General features: G+C 45.5%; 1 protein-coding gene across 8 annotated transcripts in view; it reads left to right on the top strand.

The window, feature by feature from the left end:
- Window positions 1–22,675, top strand: part of CENPM (centromere protein M) — a 106,502-nt gene that overhangs the window by 11,125 nt on the left and 72,702 nt on the right. For all 8 annotated transcript variants that reach the window (XR_014454378.1, XR_014454379.1, XM_083156660.1 and 5 more), the window contains exon 2: window positions 22,364–22,443. Coding sequence is in view for 6 of the 8 variants with exons in the window: in XM_083156660.1 (XP_083012786.1) it covers window positions 22,364–22,443 (80 nt within the window). In the remaining 2 variants the exon portion in view is untranslated. The remainder of the gene's footprint in view (window positions 1–22,363; window positions 22,444–22,675) is intronic.

The following is a 22,675-nucleotide window of genomic DNA, read 5'->3' on the forward strand; positions in this document are numbered from 1 at the left end:
ACAAACAAATGGATGTGCACATGAAGTGATGTGGATGCATATGTGCACATGTACTCGTGGGCCCGGGGGGTGCAGTGATTTATGAGGGTCGTAATATCAGGTGCTGGGGATAGATATTGGGGGTGTTTCATATTGGTGCAGTCATACCGGTGCTCGCTAGGTACATGGGGACAGATACACACATACACACGTGCACAAACACATAGATGTGCACATGAAGGTATGTGGGTGCATCCGTATGCCTGCACTCGTGGGCCCGGGGGGTGCTATGATATATGTAGCCACTGGGTGGTGGTGAGTGATATTAGGTGCTGGGGATGAATAATGGGGATTGTGTGTCTGAGTTGAAGTCAGAATAAGGGTGCATAAGGTGCTTTGTAATCGTGGGGTGTTGCGTTCCTTAAGGTAGCTATATTAATATTTTCATTTTTTAGATAGGTAGGCTATAGGTCCTAATGTATCATTTGGTCGTACACAACAAGGGGGGATAATCAATGTAGAGACTGCAGTGAAACAAAATACAGAAACCAAAATATCAAAAACAACAGCAGAAAAGCAAAAAAGCAAAAAAAGAAGGGAAAGGCATGTGCATAGATTATTTGACAAACAACTGCTCAAGTACAGGTAAATTCAGGTATTATTCATCTTAAGAATATGGAAAGGGGATTTTTTTCGTTGAGTCCCTTGGGAGCTAAGGTGTCCAACCTGTGGATCCACCTGCTTTCCAATTTTCTCAGGATCAATCCTCGGTCTCCTCCACGGGGGGGGGGTGGGGGTACCCAGTCAATGATGCGGCAGCGTAAACTTGAGTTCTGGTGTCCTGCAGACAGAAAGTGGCGTGGTATAGTTAGTTCGGCTTTTTTGAGTTCAAGTGCGGCCCTGATGGAGTTGCGATGATTCGCCATTCTCTCCCGGAATTTTCTGGTTGTCATGCCTACGTAGGCTAGGCCGCAAGGACAGTTTAAAAAGGTAAATTACGTGATCCATGTTACAGTGGAGACGGTATTTAATTTTTATTGGTCGACCGGTTTGGGGATGTGGGAAGGTTGGGCCTGGTGTGAGACTGTTGCAGGTTGTACAGCCGGTGCATCGGAAGCAGCCCGGTCTTTTTGAGTATAACCAGGTAGTATTGGTGTCAGTCTGGGGGCTCATAGTGGGACGCATGAGAAGCTCCTTCAAGTTTGGTCCCTTCTTGAAGGCCACCATGGAGGGCCCAAAGTTATGCATCTTAAGGGTGTGGTCTGAAGCCACAATAGGCCAGTGCTTTCTGAGGCTCTGTTGAATTGTAGCAGAGGCATGGTCATATTTATTTACAAAGACCATCCTTTTGGGTTTGGGCGTCTGTGTGGTCATTCGGGGTTCGCTCATATTATTTCTGGCCTTGATCAGGCAGCGGTCGAGTATAGTTCTTGAGTATCCTCGTTGCTTGAATCTTTCAGTCATTTCGTTCAGTTGGGGCTCCATGTTGGTGATGTCTGTATTGTTCCGCATGACTCGCATGTATTGCGAAATCAGGAGGTGTTCTTTTAAAGCTGGTGGATGCTGGCTTGAAGTGTGGAGAAGCGTATTTCGGTCTGTGTCCTTACGGTAAAGACTTGTTTGTAACCTGCCATCAATTATTTGAACCTTAATGTCGAGAAAATTAATCGATTCACCATCGATGAGGTGTGTGAATTTTATGGGGTGGTCTTTGGAATTCATGGATTTGACCATGTCGGAGAATTCATCTGTTGTGCCTGCCCATAGCAGGAAGACGTCATCTATAAATCTCCTGTAGAATCTGATCTGTTCACGATATTGAGGTAAGATGTGTTCATTCTCGTAATCGAGCATATACAAGCCTGCATATGAGGGTGCTAGGTTCGACCCCATTGCGGTGCCGGACACCTGGATATCAATGATGCGCTTAAACTCTGGTATGGGGTTGTGTTGTACTAATTTGTACGTGTTGGTGTCCCCTAGTTGACGGACCACTTCAGAGTGGTAGTCAGACCAATTTTGTACTACCACCGCACCCCCTTTGTCCGCTGGACGTATTACTAGGTTGGGGTTACCTTTAAGCTCTTTGAGGGCTGCCCGTTCACCTTTAGTGAGGTTGTCGTATTTAGGTTTGGCTGGGGCTTTTTGTATGTCCTTCTCAACCAGTCTGGTGAAGGTCTTTATGCTCGGGTTATGGGACATGGGATCAAACACAGAGGGTCTGTGGAATTTCGATCTCAGTTCTTCAGTCCGGGCGTCAGCAAATTGTTCATGGAGTCGGAGCTTACGGCTGAATTTGTAGATGTCTAGAGCCGTGTCAAAGGTGTCATGGGGATGGGTGGGGACAAACGAGAGTCCCTTGGCTAGGAGAGTGGTCATGTCTGGGGTCAATGTGCTGTCGGAAAGATTGAATACTAGGTTTGCACCTGTTTCCGTGTCCTTTTCCCGGAAACGACCACAGCGGGGGTGTGGTCGTTGCCCCTTCCTCGGGGTGGTCTGGGTGGCTTCACGGAACCACTTGGGCCTGGGCCTAAAAAATCAGATTGGGGTTCTGATAGTTCGTTCTCTGAGGCCGAAGTTGATGACCCAGTGTTGAACTGGTATGGGTTTCTCTGGCGCCTTGGGCGGTATGGGCGTTGTGGTCGGGTATTCCCTGAGTCGCCCGCTAGCCACCGGTATACAGTGTGGTTGTTGTAGTCTGATGTGACTACTGAGAGCTTATTGCGCTTAAAAGAGATGAGGTCCTCAACTCAGACACACAATCCCCATTATTCATCCCCAGCACCTAATATCACTCACCACCACCCAGTGGCTACATATATCATAGCACCCCCCGGGCCCACGAGTGCAGGCATACGGATGCACCCACATACCTTCATGTGCACATCTATGTGTTTGTGCACGTGTGTATCTGTCCCCATGTACCTAGCGAGCACCGGTATGACTGCACCAATATGAAACACCCCCAATATCTATCCCCAGCACCTGATATTACGACCCTCATAAATCACTGCACCCCCCGGGCCCACGAGTACATGTGCACATATGCATCCACATCACTTCATGTGCACATCCATTTGTTTGTGCATGTGTGTGTGTGAATGTATCTGTGTCCATGTACCTAGCGAGCACCGTTACCACTGCGCTGTCACCATCATTTATTTCCTTTAATCACATAACCACACACATTAATTGAATCATCACCTCTTCACGTCACCACGTTAACTCCTTGTCCCCCTGGTAAATACAGCTAATCGGTCCGGCTTTATACCTCGCGCTACTGACAGCGCTACATGGTTTATGAATATAGTCTAATTATCAGCATGTTACTCCATAGGGCTTGTCCTGTATCAATAATAGCACCTAAAACCTCATTACTGTGAACCATGCCCAATTAACCCTAATAACAGTGATCGCGCACAGCTCCGGCTAACCCGGAAGCTGTGCGTTCCAAATGTGCGTTCCAGCGGCCGGCTCTCGGCCGCTGAACTTCCGGTTTTACCGGAAGTCGTATAGCGCTACACAGACCTGTGTCTGTGGCGCTCTCCAGCACTTAACCCCACACTCAGGTATAAATAGCCGGACAGGAGGGCAGTTGGATTAGCTTGCTGACCCTATCCTGCACCAGGCTGATACCCACGCCGTTGACTGAATGCTAGTTTGATGCAAAACGTAACTATGTCATTTTTTCCAGTTTAAATGTATGTTTTCTTTTTTCAGCTTATACATGCATTTACTGATTGTAACCTTTGTATGCCATAGGCTCCTTGATAAAGGTCCATGTTGGGACCGAAACGTCGGAGCATACATACTCTTAAGTATATTGCCTAACTGCACCTATTGGATTAAATTATCATTTTATCTAAATCACAAGGCTGATTTGTGATTTTGGAGAGTGCTCTGCTTCCACACTAAGGGCCTTATTTTGGTTCACTCTTTCTGACAAAATCCTTCTTAGATGGACAAAACCATGTGCACTGCAGGGGGGCATATGTAAAATATGCAGAGAGAATTAGATTTGGGTGAGTTATTTTGTTTCTGTGCAGGGTAAATATAGACTGCTTTTTTTTTACACTGCAATATAGATCTCACTTTGAAGTAAAACCCCACCCAAATCTAATTCTTTCTGCACAAGTAACATCTGCCCCACCTGCAGTGCACATGGTTTTGTCCATCTAAGAAGGATTTTGTCAGAAAGAGTGATCCAAAATAAGGCCCTGAGTGTGGATCCTGGACTATTAGTTGGGTACATGCTTTTGCATGCACCCTTGCCGGGCACCCCAAGTGTTGCTTTGTTGGGTGAGAGTGCGGTCTTTCCAGATATCTAGATTATTAGGATCTTTTCCTCTTGACCTGACACCCACACTTGACCTGGTACTATAGGCATAGTCGTCAGCCCTGATACGGCTGCCCACGAGTGTATTTACCAGGAACCTCACCCCCTCCCCACTTTTTCCCCCCCCCCATACACTCCGAGAGTAAACTCGTCCGTTTGCTCCACTCCCCTGCAGTTTCTTTCTTTCTTTCTTTATTTATTTGTTTATTTTCCGTACTTTACCCATAACCCCTGACCGGTATGGCCACAGGCGGATTGGGTTTTCTTGACGACCACTTACTGTCACAAGCCGAGCATGGCATAATCTCATTGACAGATGACGACGCCAAAAAGGTCCTTTTCGACCACTCTGACTTTGACTCCCTCCCGACCGAGTCACCTACCGACCTCTATCAAAGACTACTGAAGCTAAAAAAGCGTGAAATCGACTTGTCCTTACACGGACACTTTCTCTCAGAATATCACCGCAAGAAATTTATTCCCAGAGGCTTCAGGGTCGCCAATGTCCCAACTATAGGGAGACGGAACCCCACATTCTGCAGCCGCTGGTGTGGGGTTCTTAATAAGTGCTCCTTCGACCTAATGATACTAGTGGTCGAGGAGGTAGGAGCAGAATTAAAGAAGGTCAAGCATGACATAGACGAATTTGGCACAGCCCACCTAGCAACCATTAAAGCAGATAAAAGTTGCAACCTGATTGACAAAATCAAAAACCAAATCGACACATACAAACAGGACCTCATCTCTTTTAAGCGCAATAAGCTCTCAGTAGTCACATCAGACTACAACAACCACACTGTATACCGGTGGGTAGCGGGCGACTCAGGGAATACCCGACCACAACGCCCATACCGCCCAAGGCGCCAAAGAAACCCATACCAGTTCAACACTGGGTCATCAACTTCGGCCTCAGAGAACGAACTATCAGAACCCCAATCTGATTTTTTAGGCCCAGGCCCAAGTGGTTCCGTGAAGCCACCCAGACCACCCCGAGGAAGGGGCAACGACCACCCCCCCGCTGTGGTCGTTTCCGGAAAAAGGATACGGAAACAGGTGCAAACCTAGTATTCAATCTTTCCGACAGCACATTGACCCCAGACATGACCACTCTCCTAGCCAAGGGACTCTCGTTTGTCCCCACCCATCCCCATGACACCTTTGACACGGCTGTAGACATCTACAAATTCAGCCGTAAGCTCCGACTCCATGAACAATTTGCTGACGCCCGGACTGAAGAACTGAGATCGAAATTCCACAGACCCTCTGTGTTCGATCCCATGTCCCATAACCCGAGCATAAAGACCTTCACCAGACTGGTTGAGAAGGACATACAAAAAGCCCCAGCCAAACCTAAATACGACAACCTCGCCAAAGGTGAACGGGCAGCCCTCAAAGAGCTTAAAGGTAACCCCAACCTAGTAATACGTCCAGCGGACAAAGGGGGTGCGGTGGTAGTACAAAATTGGTCTGACTACCACTCTGAAGTGGTCCGTCAACTAGGGGACACCCACACGTACAAATTAGTACAACACAACCCCATACCAGAGTTTAAGCGCATCATTGATGCACTCCTCAAAAAAGGATTTAACAACGGCTGGATCTCAAAGGACACACTTGAATACCTGATGGTAGAACACCCAGTGTGCCCCATTATTTACACCCTCCCCAAGGTCCATAAATCCCACTCTCACCCGCCAGGCAGGCCCATTATCTCGGCAAGGGCATCCCTATTGCAACCACTAGCCATCTTCGTCGACAACTATCTACAACCACTGGTCATCTCCAGCAACACCTACATCAGGGATACTTCCGATTTCATTGATCAACTGAGAATGATCGACATCTCCACCAGCCGAGTTTACCTAGCCACCATGGACGTGAACTCACTATACACGGTGATACCTCACTCTGATGGCCTCCGAGCCCTACGATCCAAACTGGATGAACGATCTGTACTCACACCTCCGACTGACTACCTGGTTGAATTGGCCGACACCATCCTGCATTGCAACCACTTTGCCTACCAGAAACAGTACTATATCCAGGTGTCCGGCACCGCAATGGGGTCGAACCTAGCACCCTCATATGCAGGCTTGTATATGTTTGATTACGAGAATGAACACATCTTACCTCAATATCATGAACAGATCAGATTCTACAGGAGATTTATAGATGACGTCTTCCTGCTATGGGCAGGCACAACAGATGAATTCTCCGACATGGTCAAATCCCTGAATTCCAAAGACCACCCCATAAAATTCACACACCTCATCGATTAATTTTCTCGACATCAAGGTTCAAATAATTGATGGCAGGTTACAAACAAGTCTTTACCGTAAGGACACAGACCGAAATACGCTTCTCCACACTTCAAGCCAGCATCCACCAGCTTTAAAAGAACACCTCCCGATTTCGCAATACATGCGAGTCATGCGGAACAATACAGACATCACCAACATGGAGCCCCAACTGAACGAAATGACTGAAAGATTCAAGCAACGAGGATACTCAAGAACTACACTCGACCGCTGCCTGATCAAGGCCAGAAATAATATGAGCGAACCCCGAATGACCACACAGACGCCCAAACCCAAAAGGATGGTCTTTGTAAATAAATATGACCATGCCTCTGCTACAATTCAACAGAGCCTCAGAAAGCACTGGCCTATTGTGGCTTCAGACCACACCCTTAAGATGCATAACTTTGGGCCCCCCATGGTGGCCTTCAAGAAGGGACCAAACTTGAAGGAGCTTCTCATGCGTCCCACTATGAGCCCCCAGACTGACACCAATACTACCTGGTTATACTCAAAAAAGACCGGGCTGCTTCCGATGCACCGGCTGTACAACCTGCAACAGTCTCACACCAGGCCCAACCTTCCCACATCCCCAAACCGGTCGACCAATAAAACATGGATCACGTAATTTACCTTTTTAAACTGTCCTTGCGGCCTAGCCTACGTAGGCATGACAACCAGAAAATTCCGGGAGAGAATGGCGAATCATCGCAACTCCATCAGGGCCGCACTTGAACTCAAAAAAGCCGAACTACCTATACCACGCCACTTTCTGTCTGCAGGACACCAGAACTCAAGTTTACGCTGCCGCATCATTGACTGGGTACCCCCACCCCCCCGTGGAGGAGACCGAGGATTGATCCTGAGAAAATTGGAAAGCAGGTGGATCCACAGGCTGGACACCTTAGCTCCCAAGGGACTCAACGAAAACAATCCCCTTTCCATATTCTTAAGATGAATAATACCTGAATTTACCTGTACTTGAGCAGTTGTTTGTCAAATAATCTATGCACATGCCTTTCCCTTCTTTTTTTTGCTTTTTTGCTTTTCTGCTGTTGTTTTTGATATTTTGGTTTCTGTATTTTGTTTCACTGCAGTCTCTACATTGATTATCCCCCCTTGTTGTGTACGACCAAGTGATACATTAGGACCTATAGCCTACCTATCTAAAAAATGAAAATGAAAATATTAATATAGCTACCTTAAGGAACGCAACACCCCACGATTACAAAGCACCTTATGCACCCTTATTCTGACTTCAACTCAGACACACAATCCCCATTATTCATCCCCAGCACCTAATATCACTCACCACCACCCAGTGGCTACATATATCATAGCACGCCCCGGGCCCACGAGTGCAGGCATACGGATGCACCCACATACCTTCATGTGCACATCTATGTGTTTGTGCACGTGTGTATGTGTGTATCTGTCCCCATGTACCTAGCGAGCACCGGTATGACTGCACCAATATGAAACACCCCCAATATCTATCCCCAGCACCTGATATTACGACCCTCATAAATCACTGCACCCCCCGGGCCCACGAGTACATGTGCACATATGCATCCACATCACTTCATGTGCACATCCATTTGTTTGTGCATGTGTGTGTGTGAATGTATCTGTGTCCATGTACCTAGCGAGCACCGTTACCACTGCGCTGTCACCATCATTTATTTCCTATAATCACACACATTAATTGAATCATCACCTCATCACGTCACCACGTTAACCCCTTGTCCCCCTGGTAAATACAGCTAATCGGCCTGGCTTTATACCTCGCGCTACTGACAGCGCTACATGGTTTATGAATATAGTCTAATTATCAGCATGTTACTCCATAGGGCTTGTCCTGTATCAATAATAGCACCTAAAACCTCATTACTGTGAACCATGCCCAATTAACCCTAATAACGGCGATCGCTCACAGCTCCGGCTAACCCGGAAGCTGTGCGTTCCAAATGTGCGTTCCAGTGGCCGGCTCTCGGCCGCTGAACTTCTGGTTTTACCGGAAGTCGTATAGCGCTACACAGACCTGTGTCTGTGGCGCTCTCCAGCACTTAACCCCACACTCAGGTATAAATAGCCGGACAGGAGGGCAGTTGGATTAGCTTGCTGACCCTATCCTGCACCAGGCTGATACCCACGCCGTCGACTGAATGCTAGTTTGATGCAAAACGTAACTATGTCATTTTTTTCCAGTTTAAATGTATGTTTTCTTTTTTCAGCTTATACATGCATTTACTGATTGTAACCTTTGTATGCCATAGGCTCCTTGATAAAGGTCCATGTTGGGACCGAAACGTTGGAGCATACATACTCTTAAGTATATTGCCTAACTGCACCTATTGGATTAAATTATCATTTTATCTAAATCACAAGGCTGATTTGTGATTTTGGAGAGTGCTCTGCTTCCACACTGAGTGTGGATCCTGGACTATTAGTTGGGTACATGCTTTTGCATGCACCCTTGCCGGGCACCCCAAGTGTTGCTTTGTTGGGTGAGAGTGCGGTCTTTCCAGATTATATATATATATATATATATATATATATATATATATATATATATATATATATATATATATATATATATATATATATATATATATATATATATTATAACGTTGGAATAAGCGCGGTGAAACCAAGTGGAATATTTATTCCATGTGCAGAGACCATACGTTTCGGAGCTCGCAGGCTCCGCCGTCAGTGGAGTGTAAGCACAACAAATAATACATACAAGTGAAATATATAGGAGACTTACCCGCCCCCATGGCGTCCCGTTCGTGGCTTCCATCTGCGGCTTCCGGGTTGGTGTCGTCTCTGTGACGTCATCGGCGCAGGTTCGATGGTCGCGATCTTGACCTGCGCATCGTCACTGATGCGCGCTCCCGGCGGCCGGCTGTGGGATCACGTGGGGCGGCTACATGCTGCAAGATACAATCAGAGTGACATGGCCTTATAAACATTGTATATAGTGGCATAAAATTAAACAACCAGTGCAGTGCCAACAAATTAGTTTCCATGTACAAAATAAAGCTTAGGGGAAACTGAAAAAATAAACGTGAAAAAGAAAAAACATGATGCTCGGTTGTGATAAAGAAATATATGTGATGTGATGCTGCCATCTACTGGGCAGTGGGTGTATAAAACAGAAATACATGACAATACTACATGAACCGTGTTAAAATAATGCAAACAGCGTTAAGGGACTGTCCCTGCCATCTGTATCCACAGGTGACATGTACCCAAACAGCAGGCTATGCTTTCGCCAATTAAGATCTGCTGGTCAGCTATGAGGAATATCCTAAAGAGTATATGGTATTCCACAACACAGAAGGGGCATCATGTATGCGTGCGTACGCTGGCACAGAAGTGTCAACAATGGGGAAAGACATCTAGGTATATCGAAAGCACCACAATTCCCACAGTAATGGTGGGTTCCCCTGGAAAGGGAGTAATAATTATAAAGCAGGTAGTGGTTAGCCTTAAAACCACCAGATTACTGCCTAGCTATAAACGTAGCAGTAACCTGAAAGATCGATTGGTTAAATTGGACATTTCCACATTCCATTCTCAGCCATCGGGTACTAGACAGCGGGCCAATGGGTGCTATCGTTGCCTGGGATGCACCACGTGCAGTTCACTTACACCCAGCACGATTATACAACATCCCCACACTGGGCAAAAATTCAAAATACGCTGGCCCTTGATGTGCACATCTAAATTTATTGTGTATGTCATCATCTGCCCCTGCGGCTTGTATTACGTGGGGAAAACGGATTGCACCTTTAAGGTTAGAATGGCCCAACACCGTTGTGCCATACGTGCAGCCCTAAGTTCTGGCAAAAACGAGCAGCCTGTGGCTCGCCATTTCGCCACATTTAAACATGGCATGGCGACTCTGCGCTATAAGATAGTGGACCATGTACCTTTCTCCGTTAGAGGGGGCAATAGATCAAGAAAGCTGTTACAGCTTGAATCCCAATGGATTTACAAGCTAGATTCCCTACAACCCAGAGGGCTTAATTAGAATCTCGGCCTTCACAACTTCTTATAAATATCTGTTTCATTACCTTCCCATGCTGCATTGGTCCGACCCAGGCTGGGTTAGGTGCCCTCCCCGCAGTCTTTAGGCTCTGTCCCTTGCTCCCAGCAGGTGGCTAACCACTACCTGCTTTATGATTATTACTCCCTTTCCAGGGGATCCCACCATTACTGTGGGAATTGTGGTGCTTTCGTTATACCTAGATGTCTTTCCCCATTGTTGACACTTCTGTGCCAGCGTACGCACGCATACATGATGCCCCTTCTGTGTTGTGGAATACCATATACTCTTTAGGATATTCCTCATAGCTGACCAGCAGATCTTTATTGGCGTAAGCATAGCCTGCTGTTTGGGTACATGTCACCTGTGGATGCTGTTTGCATTATTTTAACACTGTTCATGTAGTATTGTCATGTATTTCTGTTTTATACACCCACTGCCCAGTAGATGGCAGCATCACATCACATATATTTCTTTATCACAACCGAGCATCATGTTTTTTCTTTTTCACGTTTATTTTTTCAGTTTCCCCTAAGCTTTATTTTGTACATGGAAACTAATTTGTTGGCACTGCACTGGTTGTTTAATTTTATGCCACTATATACAATGTTTATAAGGCCATGTCACTCTGATTGTGTCTTGCAGCATGTAGCCGCCCCACGTGATCCCACAGCCGGCCGCCGGGAGCGCGCATCAGTGACGATGCGCAGGTCAACATCGCGACCATCGAACCTGCGCCGATGACTGCACCAACCCGGAAGCCACGAACGGGACGTCATGGGGGCGGGTAAGTCTCCTATATATTTCACTTGTATGTATTATTTGTTGTGCTTACACTCCACTGACGAAGGAGCCTGCGAGCTCCGAAATGTATGGTCTCTGCACATGGAATAAATATTCCACTTGGTTTCACCGTTCTTATAGCCTCTGAGTGCCGCTCATTCCAACTTTATATCCCTTGAGGATTCACACCCTCCTGCAAGAGGGCACCGGAGCAAGTCACCTGGACATTACCCTCAGACCTGAGTGCCTGCCTCCCTGTTATATGTATATATATATTTCAGCCAAATTTTTTTCAAGCTTGATAACGGTTCTATTAAGTACCGAAACGTTGCTTAGATCTTGTTGTCTGTGGATTAGTTTGCTGTGAAGTCCTGTGAGTGCTCCTCTCAATTCAGCTGACCTATACATTGTGTGGGAGCACAAGAAGAGGCACCTAGGCATTACTGCGTTCAATATAAGGAGTGCTGATACAATCTGGATGTATATAATCTATATCTATATCTATGTATAATAATCTATTATAAGAAAAGCCGGCACTCCTTTACTCGAAATCTAAGTAGATGCACCCAGTGCCTTCCCTAGTCGAGGCCTTTGCCAGGGTTCGCATATTCACGCTTGTAGGTGGGCATTACTCGGACGTCTTTCAAATAACTGTAGACCACACAGGTTCAGTTTCAGATCTACGTTTCCAAAGGAGCCGATTAGTTTGTCAAGAGATGAGGTATAGATTGAGAAAAGCAGAGTACCTAAAACTGAACCCTGAGGTACTCCAACTGAAAGAGGTAGCAAAGAGGAGGTAGAATCAGAGAAACGAACACTAAAGGAGCGGTTAGATAGGTTTGGATGAGAACCAAGTAAGGGCTGTGTCTTTAACCCCTTCCCGACATTTGACGTATATATACGTCATGGCCGGGATGTACTTCCCGACACATGACGTATATATACGTCATGACTTTAAACTGTCCCCGCATCTATAGACGCGGGGACAGAGGGACGATGTCTGCTGTCCCTGACAGCAGACATGTCCCTGCATGCCCAGGGGGGGCTGTGATTTGGCTGTTCAGTGTGAACAGCCATTCACAGCGTTTTCCTGTGTTACCGGCGAATCAGACGCTCGGTAACACAGGTGTCAATCACCGCCGGGCGTCAGGGGGCATGAGGGGGTCATCGGTGACGACGACACCTCACCCCACCTGCCCCCAAGGCTGTGATTGGTCCGTGGGACCCACGGACCAATCACAGCCAAGGCGCGTGATTTAAACTACCGGTGACTGCACTGCAGACGCCATTCCGGTCTGGAATTGCGTGCAGAGCGGTCACCGTGCCAATCTGTCGTGATACATACCTGATCCTTGCCTGAAACTTACCTGATCACCGCTGGTAGCGTGCTGCCAGCAGCTGGATACTTCCTGGATCTTGTGACTTCTGTGTGTGCTGCTGCTGCAGTGTCATAGAGTCACAGATCGTGAGAGATAGGGACAGATAGTGACAGAGAGTGATAGAGAGTGATAGAGAGTGCTATATTTTGTGTCTGCTGCACCCCCTTTTGTGCTGATCACTATTACTGAGGTGATCAGCAACTTTTTGGGGGTGCAGAGGTTTTTTTTTTATATATATATACCTGTCAGTTGCAGCAAAGGTTGTGCTGCCTGTGCAACTGACTGCTGCCCCCCCTGCTGCCCCCCCTTTTGTGCTGATTGTGCTGATTAATTAACTGATCAGCAACTTTTTGGGGGTCCAGGTTTTTTTTTTTTTTATATATATACCTGTCAGTTGCACCAAAGGTTGTGCTGCGTGTGCAACTGACTGCTGCCCCCCCTGCTGCCCCCCCTTTTGTGCTGGTCAGTTTAAATTAATTAATCAGCAACTTTTTGGGGGTCCAGGGTTTTTTTTTTATATATATATATACCCTGTCCGGTTGTGTGTCTGCTGCCCATCACTGCTAATCAGTGTTGCATCACTGCATCACTGATCTGCAGTTTTTTTTTTTTTGGAGAGTGCAGTGGGGTTTTGTTTTTACACCCACGTTGCTTGTGTGGGTGTCCTGTGGCCGCTGAGCGCTGATCAGTGACGTACAATCACTGAACAGCATTTTTGGCACAGGGTTGATATCATTTTTTTTTCTGCAGTTTTTTTAAATTGTTTTTTTTTTGGAGAGTGCTGTGGAAATTTTTTTTTAAATTGTTTTTACACCCACGTTGCTTTTGTGGGTGTCCTGTGGCCGCTGATCAGTGACGTACAATCACTGAACAGCATTTTTGGCACAGGTTGATATCATTTTTTTTCTGCAGTTTTTTTTTTATTGTTTTTTTTTGTTTTTACACCCACGTTGTTTTTGTGGGTGTCCTGTTGCCTTTGAGCTCTGTTCAGTGACGGACGTTACTGACCAACATCTGTGCTCAATTTTTGGCGCAGGACCTTTTTTTTTTTTAACCCCCCTTTTTTTTTTTAAATTGGGATCAAATTCCTGTATAAAGTATTTTTTTTTTCTGCACTACATACACACTACACACTACATACCCCCCGTGTTGAAATAAAGTTTGTACCCCCCCCCTACACTATACACGTGTTGAAACATTACACTTACAGAAACACAAAAATAAAAATGGCATCCCAAATGTCATCCCAAATGTCATCCCAGTCATCCAGAAGAATGTATTCAGCGGAGGAGGCATATGCCATGCTTGCCTCTGACTCTGACACAGCCAGTGATGCAAGCGGGGAATTTGAAGGATTCGCCTTAAGCTCCTCTTCCTCCTCTGCTGATGAGGGACCCCCTCAAAGACGCCCCCGTAGAGCAGCTGAGACCCCCCCCAAATGATTGATCCCGTATGGACCCCACCACCAGACAATTTTGAGCCCCAGGTTCCTGAGTTTTTGGCCATCCCAGGAATCCAATTTGATTCCACAGGTCTCAGAGAAATTGACTTTTTCAAATTATTTTTCTCTGATGATTTTATAAATTTAATGGTGGACCAAACTAATTTATATGCCCAGCAGTTTATTGCTCAAAACCCCACGTCATCATTTGCTAGGTGGACCCCTGTAGATGCAGTAGAGATGATGATGTTTTGGGGTCTGGTGTTTCATATGGGCATAGTAAAAAAGCCAGAAATTAGGCAATATTAGAGTACAGATGTTCTGTACAGCACCCCACTTTACCGTATGGCCATGACCCGGACTCGTTTTGAGATAATCCTTAAATTTTTACATTACACCGATAATACACTGTGCCCACCCAGAGATGATCCCACCTTTGACCGGCTATTCAAAGTCAGGCCGGTCATTGATCATTTCAGTGCCAAATTTGAAGAGATGTACATCCCAGATAAATTCATTTGCATAGACGAGTCCCTTATACATTTTAAAGGAAAGGTTAAATTCCGCCAGTACCTTCCCAGTAAGAGGGCAAGGTATGGCATAAAAATGTATAAGCTGTGTGAAAGCACCTCAGGGTACACCCACAAGACATTTTGGTATTTTTCACAAAAAAACACAGACTGTATCGACCCAAATTTACCACTAATTTGAAGTACAATGTGTCACGAGAAAACAATCTCAAAATCACTGGGATAAGTAAAAGCAAAAAAAAGTTATCCCCACTTAAGTGATACATGTCAGATTTGAAAAAAAGGGCTCTGTCAGGAAGGCAAAAACTGGCTGTGTCAGGAAGGGGGTTAAAACCTATGGATTATAATGTTTGTATGTATGAGAAGTGTGTGGTCAACAGTGTCAAAAGCAGCAGAGAGATCTAGAAGAATTAGTAGTGAATAGTGGCCTTTATACTTAGCAGTGCCCAGATCATTCACAACTTTAGTCAGTGCTGTCTCTGTGGAGTGTTGGGCACGAAAGCCTGACTGATGCGGGTCCATTAAGTTGTGCGAGGTAAGAAAGTATGTAAGGCGAGTGTAGGCTAGTCTTTCAAGTAGTATGGAGGTGCATGTAGGTGGAGAAACGGGACGGTAGTTTGAAAGAGATCTTGGATCAGAATTTTGTTTTTTCAGAATCGGAGTAATAACTGTGTGTTTGAACAATGAAGGAAAGACATCAGTAGAGAAAGAGGTTACAGATTTTAGTTAAGATTGGGATGAGCACAGGAGACAGAGATTTACTTATTTGCGAGGGTATAGGGTCAAGAGGAGTGGGAGGAAGAGAAAAGTGCAGATTCTTCATTTTCATTCGTGGGATCAAATGAAGTAAATGCGTCAGAGGGCTCAGGTATGGAATTGAGCATATGACCAACTGAGTTGGAGCATACTAATTCATCTCTGATCTTGTCAATCTCATCCCTGAAGTAGGAAGCAAGATCTTGTGCATGGATAGTGGTTAGTGGCTTGGGTGAGGGAGGGTTGAATAGGGATTTAAATGCATTAAAAAGACGTTTTGGGTCAGAAGCTTGAGCAGAAATGAGAGTTTGGAAATATGTTTGTTTGGCAGTTTCCAGGGCATAACTATAGGACTGGTAGATAGTCTTATATGTAAAAAAAATTCATTAGACTGTGAGTTTTACACCATTTACTCTCAGCTTTGCGTGAGATATTTTGTAGGTGTCTCGTTAATTTAGTGTGCCACGGTTGGCGTCTAGGCCTATGTGGAGTGTGGTGAGTTACTGGAGCCACTTCATCCAGGGCTGTTTTGAGAGTTAGGTTTAGGTTTGATACTGCCATCTCAGGAGTAGTGAATGCAGAAATAGGAGCAAGCTGTTGTTGCCGTGAGGAGGTGTTAGGCTCCCCTCCCCTGTGCGGCCGTATCGCCATGACAACCGGGAGGCACGCTGTACAGGGACACAGGCTGGAGGCGTGGCATGCTTAGCAGCAGCAGCAGTGGGCCGGCCCAGCACTCTGCTTCTGGTATAAACATCCTGTGCGGGCGTCGGCCACTTTCTGCTGAATCTTATGTAGGGTACACACCAGGACGACCTGCTCACGATGCACATCGTGAGCAGGTCGTCAGTGTCTCGTCCGACCCGCTCACGATGACGCGGGAGGGCACGACCCGCTCACGATGTGCACCGTGAGCGGGTCCGATCCGATGGCGACCCGCACCCGGTTGTATGGTCGTCATTGAGATCCTACCTGCAGCAGGTAGGATCTCAATAACGACCGACCGACCCGCGGGACCGCGCATCGGATCGGAATCGCTCCACACCAGCTCAGAAAAGGGCCCAATCAGCACACAATCTGCATCCAATTGATCGGAATCGGATCTAGATTGTGCTGATCGGGCCCTAGTCGTCCTGGTGTGTACCCAGCATAAGTTAGATAGTCAGTGAGCCTGTTCCTGAGAAATACCAGTTAGTTAGAACTGTATTGTATTCTGTATTGCTTGCTAGTTTACTGCCAAATAGGTCCTGGAATACCATGTTCTATCCGTCTGATCCAGACCTAGCAGTATACGGGACTCGGCCATTTGATTTGCTGGGGTCCCTGTTCCACACTGTGGATCCAGTAAGTCTGTGGCTGTTCTCCTAGACCTGTCTTGTCCTTCCTCATTGTGTAGTGCTTCCAGGTGTCAGCTTAGTGGCAGTAAGCTGAACCGGTGTACTGCAAGTGAGGCTAGGCCTGTGGCTACACTCCTACGGTTCTTATTCTCATCTATGACCTAGGAGCTGCTAGCCTTATTTGCTTGTAACCCTCCGGGGTTCAGAGGTTGCAACCACACTTCAGTTGCTATCCACATGTTGAAGCATAACATCTCACTCCACTATTTCTGCTTTATTACAGCTGAGCATATATATACTCTACGCTAGTGAGACATTCTGTCTATAGAGCCCTCGGCTCCCTAGTTTTCGTTTGTGTCTGTAAGTTAACCCACTACCTTCTGAGTAGGTAGTGTGTACTTCCCAGTTTGTGTTATATTGTTACTTACTCACTATCTGTTTATGCACTGTACCCATTCTGTGTGCGTGAGTCGTCCCATATTGCTCCTTGTGTGTATCGTCTGTACCCCTTTCGTGGTGTACACCATATTTGAGCATAGGAATGCATAACAGGAGGAGAGTACTTGAAAATTAATATCATTTATATTTCTGTGTGCTTGAGGTGGAAGAAATGATTTCTGTGTTTTTGAGTTAGAAGTACTACAGGACAGCATGCAGGAGATAAGGTTGTGATCGGAGAGAGGGAAAGGAGTATTGGTGAATTCAGAAACTGAGCACAGCTTAGTGAATACCAGATCAAGGCAGTGGCCATCCCGATTTTTAGAGGAGTCAGTCCATTGGGAGAGGCTGAGAGAGGAGGTTAGAGAGAGTAGTTTGGAGGCATGGGCAGCAGATTTTGGGCTATCAATAGCAATGTTGAAGTCACCCATGATGATGGTTGAGATGTCAGAGGAAAGGAAGTGAAGGAGCCAGGCAGAAATATCTTCCAGAAATCATGTTGGTTGCATACCTCCCAACATGACCCCCTCCAGGAGGGACACAATGCTCTGTTTCTGGACTTCCCTCTTAATGCATGATTGCTATAACCTGTGCTGAACAGGGTAATTGATAAGAAAGGTGTTTTTTAACTCAGGTGATGGCAGTTATTCATTCAGAGGGAAGTCCAGAAAGAGAACAATATGTCCCTCCCTCCTGGAGAGGGTCATGTTGGGAGGTATGCGGTTGCCCAGGTGGGCGATAGATAGCTGCAACACGCAGTGAGAAAGGAGTGTAAGTTCTGATGGAATGTACTTCAGATGATGTGAATGTGAGTGATGGAACCTCTGGAAGAGCTGTGTATGTAAAGGATTAGGATAGTAATATTCCTATCCCACCTCCTCTGCTGTCACCAGGCCTGGGTGTGTGTGTGTGTGTGAAGTGGAGACTGCGTCTGATTGTGAGAGCCATGTTTCTGTTATAGCAAGCCGGTTGAAGTTGTTTGAAATGAAGAGGTCGTGGATGGATGTTAATTTGTTGCCAACGGAGTGTGTATTCCATAACGCACATTTTAGTGATTTGGGGGATGAAGGGAGGCATTTGATGTTTATGAGGTTGGCTGGATTACTATGTTCCTGAGAATTAGGTGCCTACGAGCGGGGTAAGCAGCTGGGGCAAGCAGCTGGGGCCTGGATTAAGTGAAATGTCACCAGCTAATAGAAGCAGTAGAGAAAGATAGGTGTAGCTGCAGGTGGTTTGTGAATGTTGTTTATGGCGACAGTTTGTGGATGTTATTGTTAATGTAGAGAGATATGTAAAAATCTCATGAGTGTTAATAAGAGGGTCATGTATAATGGAGACAGAAATGTGTATAGAGGGCTGAGTTTCAGGGAGAGAGAGAGAGGAGACTGATTTTGAGAGAAAACCATGGAGAGCAATGCAGAGCATGACAGCTTGGATAGGTGGCGCCCCTCACTGGTGGGGGGTCAGGCTGGAGCTACACCCTTTGCCCACCTTATAGCTGAACTAGGATTAGTTGATGTCTGGCAGACCTGTTATCCATCTGCCCGCTGCTTCCAATACTTATTACACATCATTAGTCAACTTATCCTCTCTACCTAACCCTGTCTCTAACATTCTGGACATACAATCACATCATGCTCACCAAACTGCTGCTTCTCATTTCATTACATGGAATTCTCACCAAACTCCAACCATCCTATAATCTATCTGACACACCACTCTGTGCACATTGCCTCTTCTATTATTCACTCCCCTCTTATAAACACTCATGAGCTCTTTACTTACCTCTCTACATTTACTTTCACATCCACTTCTCACCACCAATATAAAAAACCACAAACATCCACCTATATTTATTTATTTATTAACGGTTTCTTATATAGCGCAGCAGATTCCGTTGCGCTTTACAATAGTAGACCGTGATAAAACAAACTGGATAAAAACAGACAGACTTGATGGTAGGAGGGCCCTATATCTATCTCTCCTTTCTAATCTTATTAGCTGGTGACATCTCACCAAACCCATGCCCCCAACCACCTGTCCTACTCAAGTGTAACTGGTTGTGAGCCTTATAGAATTTCAGCTAACCTCATAAATATCACATGCTTCCCGCCACCCACCAAACAACTTATATGTGCCCTATTGAATGCACGCTCTGTTTGCAACAAATTAACATCCATCCACAACATCTTCATCTCTCACAACTTCAACCTGCTGGCTGTTACAGAAACATGGCTCACACACTCAGACACAGCCTCACCTGCAGCACTGTCACATGGTGGTTTCCACTTTACTCACACCTCCAGGCCTGGTAATTGTAGAAGAGGTGGGGTATTTATATTTCTGTCCCAATTCTTTACACACTCAGTTCTACCACCAGTTCCTATATTTACATTTGAAGTTCACTCTATTAGGATTTTTTCCCCTTTCTCTATTTCTGGAAGATTTCTCTGCCTGGCTTCCACACTTCTTATCTTCTGACATCTCCACCATCATCCTGGGTGACTTAAATATTGCTATTGACAGTCCACCATCTCTGCATGCTTCAAAACTCATCTCTCTAACCTCCTCTCTCTGCCTCTCCCAGTGGTCTGACTCCTCTACTCATGAGGAAGGCCACTGCCTTGACCTTGTTTTCACCATGCTGTGCTCAGTCTCTGATTTTACTAACACTCCCTTCCCTCTCTCTGATCACAATCTCATCACCCTCTTGCTCTCCTCCTTTACCCCAAGCTCACTGACACTGAAATCATGCAAGTCTACTCAAACTCGCAACTTTCCAGCTATCTGCAACAACAGCTCTCACTGATTTCTACATTTACCTCTCCTGACTCTACTGTTTTCCACATGTACAAGACTCTTGAAATAGCCCTTGATGAAGTGGCTCCAGCTTCCCATTACACTCCAAGCAGGCTTAGATGCCAACTGTGGCACTCCAAAAATAACAAGACAACTTCGAAATCAGTCACGTAAAGTAGAACCCCAATGGAGTAAATCTCGTAATATGACTGATTTCCTCACATATAAGACTAGCTACCACTCCTACTGCAATGCTTTGGACACTGCCAAACAAACATACATCCAATCTCTCATCTCTTCTCATGCCACCAACCCTAAGCGACTTTTTAACACCTTTTAAATCTCTTCTGTACCCTCCCCCTCCTTCCCCACAGTCTACATCAGTGCACAAGAACTTGTCTCCTACTTTTAAGGACAAGATTGATAACATCCGAGATGAAATGGTATGCTCTTCCTCAACCTCTAACTCACTTTTTTTTCCCCACCTGCACCCTCTGGCACTTTCTCTTCATTTGAGCCCACAAATAAACAGGAAGTATCCACACTCTTCTTATCCTCCTACTCCACTACCTCTCCTCTTGATCCTATACCTGCACAAGTCATTAAAACTCTATCTCCTGTGCTTATCCCAATCTTAACTAAAATCTGCAATCTCTCTCTCACTACTGGTACTTTTCCATCTCTGTTCAAACATGCAGTGATTACTCACATCTGAAAAAACACAATTCTGACCCTAACTGTCTCTCTAACTATCTCTCAGCTCCCATGCTAAGCGAGAGACTTGTCTACTCTCGCATCAAACACTTTCTTAACTCTCACAGCCTATTAGACCCACTTCAGTCAGGCTTTTGTTCCCAACACTCCACTGAGACAGCACTGACTAAAGTGGTGAATGATCTGGTAACTGACAAGTCTTATTCTTCTAGATCTCTTGGCTGTGTTTGACACTGTTGATCACGCTCTGCCTAGCAAGACGCTCATCGTCTGCTGATCCGCTCTGCCAGTCCCTCCATTGGTTGCCTGTATTTTACTGTATTCAATATAAAACACTTCTACACGCAAATAAAGCTATTAACTATATTGCACCAGCATATATCTCTTTACTTATCACAAAATATCTCCCATCTCGACCACTCTGCTCTAAGGAAGATCTGCATCTCTGTTCTGCGCGGATCACTAGCTCCCATTCACTATTACAGGACTTTCATCGGGCTGCTCCCATCCTATGGAATGCCGTTCCACGTATAATAAGACACTCCACTAGCCTCCAAACTTTCAAGCGTTCCCTGAAAACTCAGCTCTTCAGGCAAGCCTATCATATTTAAGTTCCACACGCATAACCCTCTGAGGCACTTATGTATTCTATAGCTTCCCTTCTGGACTTGAAACTTGGTGGGACTGCTCTAATATTACTGGTGCCTGTCCTTGTGTTTCCCTCCTATGTCCCTATAGATTCTAAGCTTGCAGCAGGGCCCTCTTACCTCCAAGTCTGTCTGTTGTTACCCAATTTGTTTTATCTCTGTTTACAATTGTAAAGCGCAATGGAATCTGCTGCGCTATATAAGAAACTGTTAATAAATAAATATTAATGTGCTCCCTGGGTCTAATAGTTCACCTGTAAAAAGAATGTGCAAATAAGGAGACAAACACCCGAAGCAGTAACCTTTTATTAAACACCCCTTTTACATTTCGATTTCATTCACACATACTGCTCGGCTGCTCCAGTGTTGTCTGGCTCTCTCTGCAGTGACAGCCGCTGAGTCAGCACCCTGTACTATAGCTGAGAGGGAGGGTCTTCTGGATGTCTAAAAACCGCACCCTAATACACCTGAACACAAAGTTGACCCTAGGCTGAAGTAAAGAAATACTATTAACATAGGCTGAGAGTAAGGAAAATGTTTAGATGTTAAAGGAGGTAGATTTCACTGTTTGACTATGCACGCACCAGCCCAGTATGTCTTCATTAACTATGCCTCACTGACCAAAGTTTTAAGCACAGGAATTTAGTGTGAGACAACAGTCTGCAAAAGTCTAGGTAGTTCCAATCTTTAATAAATTGATTTCTGATTTTAAAAAAAATTAGCTTTTCATATTTTTTGTGGTATTCCAATAAAGGATGTCTGTAATTTGAATTTTACAATTTTTTTAACTATTTTTTTCAAAGTACTCCACAGTATTTACGTGTTGTAAAATGTTGTTTTTATTTTGTAATGTTTTCTTCTCATGTTTAAAAAAAGTTGGTGGGCTCAGATGAGAGTCACCAGGAGATAATTACCAAAGCATTGCTGAAGGAACCGAAGACCTTTCATGTGAAGATGTGAGTAAAAGTATTTATTCTATCTTAGTGTATCTCTATTTTGATATCGGTAGCTGCCATGACACAGCAGGGTGCTGCCAGGGAGGTGCGGCGGCCATGCTGAATTGAGCAGCATGGCCCTTATTTTGAGATGGTAGAAATGAACTATGCTGCACAGGCAAATTTTACTTTCAATACTGAGGCCATGCATCGGCATCGCAAGCCCCCTCACAAAGTGCGATTTTTGGCTAAC

Source organism: Crinia signifera, chromosome 8, assembly GCF_055691185.1.
Source record: "Crinia signifera chromosome 8, ASM5569118v1, whole genome shotgun sequence".
Classification (NCBI taxonomy): Eukaryota; Metazoa; Chordata; class Amphibia; order Anura; family Myobatrachidae; genus Crinia; species Crinia signifera.